Source organism: Elgaria multicarinata, chromosome 8 (assembly GCF_023053635.1).
Source record: "Elgaria multicarinata webbii isolate HBS135686 ecotype San Diego chromosome 8, rElgMul1.1.pri, whole genome shotgun sequence".
NCBI lineage: Eukaryota > Metazoa > Chordata > Lepidosauria > Squamata > Anguidae > Elgaria > Elgaria multicarinata.
The window spans coordinates 71,043,251-71,053,753 of record NC_086178.1 but is presented as its reverse complement, the minus strand read 5'-3'; the positions used below and the strand labels follow the sequence as shown (position 1 = coordinate 71,053,753).

The following is a 10,503-nucleotide window of genomic DNA, read 5'->3' as shown; positions in this document are numbered from 1 at the left end:
TCTTCTATTAACAGTTTGGTAATGGAATGGCTGCTAATTCCCCCCCCCCCCCCCGCCCCAGGTACTATAACTGTGGAGACTCCCATTAAGAATCATGAAAGGGAAAGGATTCTGAGATTGCCATTGCTTTGAGTGATGTGTGATGAAAAAGGTCCATCAAGGTTCAGTTCATCTCAGCTCTCTCCCATTGAAGGGGGTCAAATCCCAAACTATGGCTTTCAAGAGGCCAGATCTCAAGAATAAATGTGGCAGAAAGGCTTTCTACTGCTAGACTAGTCCTCCCTGATCCAGTTCCCTCCAGATGCATTGGAAGGCTGAAATTTCCACTTTCCCCACCCTGGCAGGGAGGGAACTGAAGAGAACCAGGTCAGGGAAAGCTGGTCTAAACGATGCATTGATTTATTTTATCCAAATTTTGCAAAGCCGCATTAAACTTCATAACGATATGCTCTGAGACTTGAAAACGGGATATAGTTTTCATTCATGCTGAATGCAAAGCTTCTTACAGCTTTTATTCTCTCAATAAAATGCTAGTTTCATTTGTAGGTTTCTTCAGAGAGCACCGCCACTGTAGTAATGTGATATGCCTTGCTGTCCCCAGAATTGGGGAATTTAATTCCTAGTAATTCCATTTTATTCTACCTGAATATAGCTGAACACAATAGCATGGATTGCTCAAGACAGCTTTGCAATATAGAACACTAAAAAAGGTCAGTGCTCTCAATTATAAGAACATTCATATTTTGATATTGGGTTCCTATCGGACTTCGATTTCAACTACTCATGTGTGTTCGCTCTTACACTTTGCTGTCACTAAAAATCTTCAGGGGAAAAAAAAAGAATAATTTCATTCATGTGCATGGGAATATTTCCTTGGAACTGAACCGATGAATCATTGTTAAAAGTGAAACCAAACTGAAATAGAAAAGAATGAGTTCCCGTGTTTTTTCAGGGGAATCTCTATTTACATTTTATAGCAAGAGAATCTTCTCATTTGCAGACATAATTCCACTAGGGGTGTGCACGGACCCCCCGCTCCACTTCACTTGCAGATCCGCGATTTTCAGAGTGGGCCGCTTCGCCCCGCCCCCACTCCACCCACTTCCGCTCCGCTCCGCTCGGAGCTCCGTTTTTTCCCCCCCATAGGGTTGCATTGAAAGCTAAAAAATTATACAACTTTTTTTCTGTTCAAGTTAGAAACCTCACGTTTGGCACCATGACACCTCGTGGGAGTATACACACGCACGCCAAGTTTCAAAGCAATCCCATCATCCCCTGATTTTTGGGGAATTTTTGAAAATCGGGCACCCCATTCACACCCCTTTCCATAGCTCCGTCAATTTGCACGTTAGAAACCTCAAACTCGCTACCATGAAAGCTTATCCAGGGATATATACGCACGCCGAGACTCAAGGCAGTCCCATCATCCCCTGATTTTTGGGGAATTTATGAAAATCCAACACCCCTTTCCATAGCTCCGTCAATTTTGCACGTTAAAAAAAAAACCTCAAACTCACCACCATGACAGCTTATCCAGGGATACATACGCCGCACGCCGAGACTCAAGGCAGTCCCATCATCCCCTGTTTTTTGGCGGGGCTTAAACCTGCAAAATTTGGAACTTCCAAAACTCCAAGTGAGCGCAGGAAGGACTTCTCCCCTGAGTCAAAGCCACACACACACAACATCCCTGCGAGGTGGGCAGGGGAGGAGGGAAGGAAGGCAGGCAGGCATGCAGCTGGCATTTCTGGGGGCATAAGGAAGTGAGCCAAGGATAAGCCAGTAATGCATATAAAATGGAATAAATAAACAAATAAACAAAGGAGGGGTGGAATTAAAAGCAGCAGTGTTGCTCAATAAACAGCAAGAAGAATGTTTTTAAAAAGGCTATATCTGTCTTTTACCAGCAATAGGGGGACGTGCCCGGGGGAGGGGGAAGTAGCTGCCAGTTCAACTCAAGACAGCCATTGCTTCACCAACAGCTCTGAGCTTGAGAAGTAAACGCTCACTTCAACTCATAATAGGCATCGCTCCACCACTAAGAAGTAAACGCTCACTTCGACTCATGATAGGCATTGCTCCACCGTTTTACTCTTTTGGAAGGCTCTAATGGCCTTCCAGTGCAGGAGAGAGTGGGGGCACGTCCACAATGAGATGCCCTAGGGGAGCTCATCCCCTTGCACCACATCTTTTCAGTTGTTTCCCAAAGTTAGGGTGGGTAGCAGTGCTGTGTTTCTATCTCTTATTCTTGGCTTAGTATATGATTTCAGGTTGTGTTTGTGCATTTGGTGGGGCTACTGTGTTAAAAAACACGGGGAAAAGCCCGTTCAGATGAAGAAAGAGAAGTTTCCCAGAATCCCAAGTTACCCGTTTTGCCTATGCCCTCCTCCAACTTTGGGATCATCATGACCGGGAGCTGACTCTGCCCCTCAGCCCTTTGAAAAAGGTATTTTTCCTGCCGATTTTTTAAAAATTCTAGCGCGCGACCCACACGACGCAGAGAGGTGAGAGTAGTCTCAAAATGACCCCCATCCACGACTCTCTGTGCACAAGAATTTCCAGAACGATAGCTTAACCCCCCCCAGTTATCCCCGATTCTTTCCCGCAATGCAATCCTATGGGCGAAAAGCCGAAAATCACCGTTTGAGCCGCGCTGTTGACCCGATTTTTAAAAAATTCTAGCACGTGACCTGCACGATGCAGAGAGGTGAGAGTAGTCTCAAAATGACCCCCATCCACGACTCTCTGTGCACAAGAATTTCCAGAACAATAGCTTCAAAAACAACCTAGTTATGCGCGATTATTTCCCGCAATGCAATCCTATGGCGAAATGTTTTCAAGATGGCGACCGGAGCGCTCCGCCTGAACTAGGAGCTCCGAAAAATGGTCGCTTCTCTTCGCCTTGCTTCTAGGGGTCCGCGGTCCGCTTCTACTCCGCCTCTGGGTAAGGCGGAGCAGGCCAATCCGCTACTGCTTCTACGCTCCTAATCGGAGCGGAGCACATGCCTAAATTCCACATATTTAGGGGAACAGGATATCTGCATATACTGGCAGCATCACTTCTTCGTAGATAAAAGTATGATGCATACATCAAAGCTTGTCTAAGCATGCTGCCTATTGTTGAGTAAATATATTATTACTTTATCAAAAAGGCAAGTGTTTAAGGCCATCTCATTGGTTCAAGTCCTGCAATGTCAGGAAATTGGAAGCTAAGGCTGATGTGTCCCATGGCAGTGATGATGTTATGCAATGTCATAAACTGTGCTTGCTTCCAACTTACCCTCCTCCATGCACCTATACTTTTTCTTGGTCCTTCAGATCCAAAACCTGATGGGGAGGATAGAGTACCTGGGAACAGCATAGACCTTCAAAGCTTTTCACGGTCTAGCTCCTTCCTATCTCTCCTCTCTCATCTCACACTATTGCCCCACTCGTGCTCTTCGCTCCTCTGATGCCATGTTTCTCGCCTGCCCAAGAGTCTCTACTTCCCTTGCTCGGCTTCGTCCATTTTCTTCTGCTGCCCCTTACGCCTGGAACGCTCTTCCAGAACATCTGAGATCCACAAGTTCAATCGCAGCTTTTAAAGCTCAGCTAAAAACTTTTCTTTTTCCTAAAGCTTTTAAAACTTGATGCTGTTTGGACTTTATACTGTTATACTGTTAGTTTTACCCTACCCTGTGCCTGTTTACTCTACCCAGTGCCTGTTTGCATTCTCTTCCCCTCCTTATCGCTTTACTATGATTTTAATAGAATGTAAGTCTATGCGGCAGGGTCTTGTTATTTACTGTTTTACGCTGTACAGCACCATGTACATAGATGGTGCTATATAAATAAATAAATAATAATAATAATAAGATGCCCCATATTGTTATGAACTTCTATTTCTGCTCCATAGGAGACTTTTCTTTCAGACAATGCCTTGAGCACATTCACATTTATGACATCACAGCAACTCAACCAATGGCCAGAGCATACAAATAGGCAGAAAGTTAATTCTTACTGCAGCATTTCCCAAGCTGGCAGCCTCCACATAGTTTGGACTTCAACTCCCATCAGCCCCTGCCAGCATGCAGGAATCCTAGGAATTGTAGTCCAAACATCTGAAGAGCACTATCTTAGGGAAGACCGACCTATTGTGTAAAGGACATTATGCTATAATGAGACCAATCTGATTCATTATAGCACAGACTAGCTTTGACAATTATTTCATCCTCACCTGTTTTACAGTATTAAAAAAAAAGACTTCAAGATGTAGTGAGTTTGGGCAGAATCCAATGTTAATTATTTACAGTTAAGTTTGACCTAAATTCTTATGAGATATATGCATGCTTGGAGTCCACTAAATACCACTGTATTAATATCATGGCAGACATGATTTTTAAGATTAAAATGCAACAGATAGCAGTTTCAAAACTGATTTTAATAACTTCACACAACTTAAGAAAAAAGAGCATTTATAATGATTTGTTCATCTTTGTACAAGAAATTGATGGGTATCATTTCATGTTGGGCAAAATATACAAACAGTACTATAAGGATACATACAATCTTATGCATATTTATTTGGGAGTAAGCCCCATTGAACTCAGTGGAACGGACTTCTGACACACACGCAGAAATACATCCATTATAAATAAGTCTTCTCCCAAACTTGATGGAAAAGATTTAAAACTATGATGTGAACTTCTAGGGTGACCATTGTGCACTCTCGTTAAAAGCGATTGTTGTCTTAATAGTCGCTCTGCAAAAACCTACTGAGATTCTCAGTCTGAGAAGAAACACCTTATACTGTGTAAGGCTGAAAACACATCACTTACTTATTTGGCATATTACTTTGTCCAAGTAAAAACCTCAAGTCAGTTTCGTTGTGAATTTCCACAAATTGTTTATATAACCATTGCTGATAATTGAACTGGACATTGTGGGCCAGTCCGGGCCCAGAATATCCAGTAAAATAAAGTAGCAATGTGATTGTCATGTTGAGCACTTCCCAGTCTCCCATTCCAGTGCATTGGCTGCAGCTTGCAGTGCAAAGGCAGTGCAACTCTGAATGTAATATGGTGACAGCAGTACGTTTTCTATTAGATGTTATCTGAGGAGATTGATGGCAGCCACATTTCCTTTGCATTATCTACTTTCGGCCCTAAGAACACTTTAAAAGAAATGTATATTATGATGTGAAACGTGCAGAGAAGCCTGTGTTGAAAAGACTTCAAAGACATTATAATTAAAGGCGCTCTGTTTTGTATAAACAATGACATCACTTTTGTTTGTTATAAAGAAGTCATGAAATGAAATTCTATTTGGAATGTTTTTGTTATCAAAAGTGCCATCTTGACTTAGATTGAAATAGTATGGCAATAATTTGTAGACACTGTGTGGAAAATTACTGTGTAATTTTTAAGTAATTGTGTGTCAAGTGATTTTTAAAATGTTACTAGGGAGTAATCCTTTTTAAAGAAAAGATGCAGCTTTCATAGCAATGAAAGGCAGCAGGGTGGGAGATATAAACAGCAAGTCACTGGAAGACAGATATACAGAAACAGAGAAAAAGCAAAGATTAAATAAATGTGGGCATAAAAAAACCACTAACAAATGACGAAGTAGTAAAATCAGGGTTATATGCTTCAGTACCATGTATTAAATAAGCAATACTAGCTATTATTATGAATTAACCAATTTTCATGAGTGCTACTCATATTTTACATGTAACCATTCTTTTGTCAGCCAGTATTAAGAGATAGCTTGGCCAGTTTTACTAAACCGATGTAGGAAAAGACACTATGGTGAACCAAGGAAATATGCAACAGACCTGTGTTTTCCAGATACGGGGTGTTCCTCAGGTGGATGCTTTCAATGGAGGTGGGGGGGCTTAACACTACCCCAACAGGCAGTGGAGTTTCATGGCACTGCATTAAAAGGCAAGTGTGGTGGTGGATGGTCAGTCAAGGCCGCAGCCCGATGTGCGCCATTTTAAATTGAAGTATTTTCCTTTGCTAGGTTTTAGGAGCAGCAAACTGAACCAGCCAGATGTGGCCTTTGAAGCAAGTTGAACCAATCAGACATGAAACTTAGCAAAGTAAAATACTTTAATTTAAAATGGTGTGCCTTCAGGCTGCAGCAGCCTTGACTGGCCACCTACTATAGCACTTTCCTTTGGTGTAGCCAATGCAGGCAACAAACCAGGAAAAAGCCTGTGCCATAGCCACTCTGATTCTCTCATTTGCCATTCACCAACAAAGGCAGTGTTTGATTGGAGTAGCAATGAGCCGAATCAAATTTAGCAAAGGAAAATGCTTTGATTTAATGTGGTATGACACAGGGGTGCAGCCTCAACCACCCACTCCACAATGCTTTCCTTGCCATGGACAAGATACAAAGAAACATGGCTGGCAGGGCAGCAGGGAAAGGCTGGCCAGGAGCCCCCCACAATTAGAAGTACCTCACCCAATGCCCCCTTAAAAGATGGTGGCGCCTTTGGATCCATGCACATGCAAGAATGTGGCCATAGACCACCTGCTTCCACTGAAATTGACTCCCATGCTGACTTCTATAATTCCAGTCAGTGGTGCCATAAAAATCAATGGGTTATAACTAGCATGTTGAGCAGAGCATTCATAAACTAGTACGTTCATACTTCCCCCTAGATTATCACCATGCCAGAGATACAGACGCTTCCAGACATCATTAATGGGCCCTGAGCAGATCTATATTTATGGTATAGTTTCCTGGGGTGATTTCAGGATGTCTCCAAGTACCTTTAGCTCCAAGTGGCCAGCACTGCTATTTCAGCAAAAACATGCACATTATTTACCTGTATTTGTTATCCATAAGAGCCTTTGATCGACTGCAAAGGCTCCTGTGTTTCAAGAAGCCTGCTATTTCAGCAAAAACATGCACATTATTTACCTGTATTTACTATTCTCAGGCTTATGTCCTAATGCTCTGGAAATCACAGCCTGATTAAATGACAAGGTAAAGCATCAAAATAACTTCCATCGTACTGATCCTAGGAACAAATCTGTATGATACACATCCAGATGAGATTTCCAAAGGACAGTTAAATGAATTCTCAGTCCAATGCACATTACATTTCACCAGGAACTGATTATTACCAGGAACCAGAGAAACATTTGAAAATCCAAGCACAAGAGTATTTGCCCCATGAGAACTTGCAAAAGGTCATTTAGCTCTTGTTCCTTTGTTAAATCTTTCATTATTTCCGTGCTGCTCTGAAGAGGAACTACCACTAAAAGCAATGCAGCAGTTTGCGGCGGCTGCAATCAAAGTAGATGGATTGTTTTTTACCAATCCACCAGTATTGTACTATTAAATGATTGATTTACACCAGTGAACAAGGGTTTTAAGAACAACTCATGTTGAAAATAATAAAAACGTGGGCTGGATTAGATCTTAACTAAACACACTTATAAAAACACACTGAATAGACTCATCATGGACAAGTTTAAATAACCAAAGACCAAATCTGTTTGTGTTCCATTATCTTGTATTTAATATTAGGATTTGACTGAAACTTCTTCCTGCCATGGTTCGGATCCAGAGTTGATTTGTCCTTATGTGTTTGCTTATTTCAGACTCTCTCTTCATCCACACCTATGCTGCTTGTTTGTGTAAAATATGTTTTGCTCTACTGCAGAGGTAGGCAACCTGGTGCTCTCCAGATGTTTTGGCTACAACTCCCATCTACCCCAGCTAATCTGGCCAATGGTCAGGGATTTGGAGTGTCCAAAACATTTGGAGGACACCAGGTTGCCTACCCCTGCTCCACTGAAATGGCTTAGCCTGACCTATGATCAGGAATGAATAAAACTACATTAATCTCTTCTTCCTCTAAGGACTAATGAGAGCATTCTGTCACTTGCTGCAGCAACACGTTTATGCATTACATAGTATTAGAACAGCAACCAAAATGGAAGGAATTGTCATTTGTTCCCTTCCACCAGGGATACATACTTAGAAATAGAACCCACAGGTACTTCTGCTTCCAAATTCAGGAACTTATACCATATACTGATGATGTAAACACTCCCTGATATTTTTGTGGGAAATGCAGCATAATATGCAAAAAGCACATATTAATATAGCTTTAATAACAAACAATATGTACTGAAAAGAATGACAATGTGAAGTGGCAGAATTAGAAAGACAACTGGAAAGAAAGACCCCTTAGAAGGAAGCCTCCACATCCAATGCCCTCTCAAGTAGCTGCTGATAGGACATGAGGAACAACAGACGTGAAAATGCTCCTCCTTTTAAATGTTCTTCCTCTAGATAGGCCTTTGAGAAAGCACACTGGTGGCGTCTTGAGAAGCCGTAGAATTTCTTGTATCCTGGCCTCTCCTTTCTCCTCCCTGCCCAACAGAACATCCCCTTTTCCTTCCCTCCGAGGTTGCATTTGTAACCTTGAGAAGCGGCTGGTGTGGTTCTTGCCACAGCAGCCACAAAGGATCGGAACTCGAGTCACATTTCTGAGGTCATAGCAGTGTCCTTAGCCTTGGGAGGGGGACACCAAACAATCCTATGGTCCCTGAGATGCTCTCCTAGGCAACATAGGATTGCCCTCTCTGTCAAAAACAAGACAAAAAAGTTCCAGCTGTGATCAGAATCTATTAAACATATGGTGCATCATAATACACACAGAAAGAGAGAAATAAAGAATTTGGGGGTTGGAAGCTTATATCACAAAGGCCTGTTAAAGGCCTGATAGAAGCTTAACCTCTGCTTCAGATTAAATAGTCAAGAGCTCTGCGTACAATGCAATATAAACTGGAGCCAAGCCAAAACAAGCTTTTAGTTTTGTTTGTGCATTTATTATGGCCGCCAACTTGGATGACTTTAGAAAGGGCTAACACTAATTCGTGGAAGTTAATCTATCAGTCGCTGCTACTCATGTTGGCTATATAGAACTGCCAGAATCAGAAGCAGTGTACTTCTGGGAACAGCAACAGGAGAGGGCTATTGCTCTCATTACCTGCTTTCGTGCTTCCCATAGTCATTTGGTTGGCCCTTGTGCATACAGAATGCTAGACTAGATCCAGCAGGGCTCTTATTACTGAAAAGCACACCCAGCTGGCCCACTGAAATGTCATCTATCTCCCTTGCCTAACTTCTGGACACTAGAGGTACTCAAAGGCTACTTTCAATGGTGCAGAAACCTCCCATCTGTGGGATCAAGAGACCCGTTTAATTCCCGAGCTTGTCTGACTAAGCTTGGGAAACTTTCTGATCTATAAACTAAAGCTTAGGTAGAAACTTTTTATCTATTCATTGTAAATGCCCTCACTCCATGTGACTACAGGCATGTCTTTTACTAGTCACATGAGCATGGTGGATTTACAGAGAGCATGTTGACAAGCAATCTTGCCCAAGGTTTAGCTCCGTTGAGTAAAGAGATGTGGTCAGACAAGCTCAGGAATTCCATAGCTCCTTTGCACCTAAGGCTTAGAAGCTTCCTTGGGTGGGTGGGGGCTTCACACTCTGAGATGTAAATAGTACCCATAACTTGGAGAAACAGCTGAGAAACCTTTTCGATTTCCATGCAAGTTGCTTTGGGCTTCTTTGATGAACGTTCCTCCTTTTTGTAATATGTATACTTCGACATGAAACATCAACTCAGCTTCAGTACTGACAGCTCAAGCTGTCTAAATGGTTGCTTAGAGCAACAATATACTTAGGAATGCCAGTGAAGCAGTTACCAATCCTAAACATATGTCCCATTTCCCCATGTCACAGAGGATGTTAGAATGCACAGAATGACTTTTATGTCATGCGGCTTTGACATAAGCTGAGAGTTTCATTTCAGCATCATTGCAAGGGATCCTGGGATACACTTCTCAGGGGCAACAAAATATTGGACTGACCCTGGTTCTGCAATTTTCATATATAACCAAAGACCTCCTACATGGATATCCCTTTTCTTTTGATTGGAAACTTTTATAGATACAATTTCTGAACTTCTGTTTATAGAGAAATATAGATGTATTGCTTAATAGTAGAGGAATTATCTCCACCAATTTTGGAAGAAATCTCTGGTTACACATGACATGCTGTATGTATAATTTCTATTGTGACCAAATCTGTATTATTATTGTTATTATTTGCCGAAAAGAAACTCTTCTTCATTGTCTGTCAATAATTACTCCACTGATGATGACTCCATCTGATGGGAAATTACACGTTTTAGTGGTTTACTTGGAGTTGTCACTCTTTAAGTCCTTCTTCTTTCAGTTGTTCAAGTTCATTCAATAAATCTTTGCCAGCTGCTCCTGCTTTTGAGGCAAACAAAGTAGCAGCTTGATTAAACCCCAGAGTCTTCAGGCTTCTGGCATAATCTGCAAATACCGCATGGATTAGTTTTTGTAAAATGTGGGTTAAGGAATATAGAATTGAACAGAAGTAACCAGGTATCAGACTGCTTAATCATCTCTCCCCCAAACAAGAGTCATCTGAGAGTGGGACTATTTGTGGATAGTGATGCTTATA

At 41.8% G+C, this 10,503-nt stretch overlaps 1 protein-coding gene across 1 annotated transcript in view; it reads right to left on the bottom strand.

Moving 5' to 3' along the window:
- Window positions 1-4,399: 4,399 nt before the first annotated feature.
- The window catches only part of WDR11 (WD repeat domain 11), a 61,099-nt gene continuing 54,995 nt past the window's right edge, over window positions 4,400-10,503 (bottom strand). Inside the window, exon 29 of the mRNA XM_063132740.1 lies at window positions 4,400-10,379. Within this exon, the coding sequence (XP_062988810.1) occupies window positions 10,222-10,379 (158 nt within the window). The 3' untranslated portion in view covers window positions 4,400-10,221. The remainder of the gene's footprint in view (window positions 10,380-10,503) is intronic.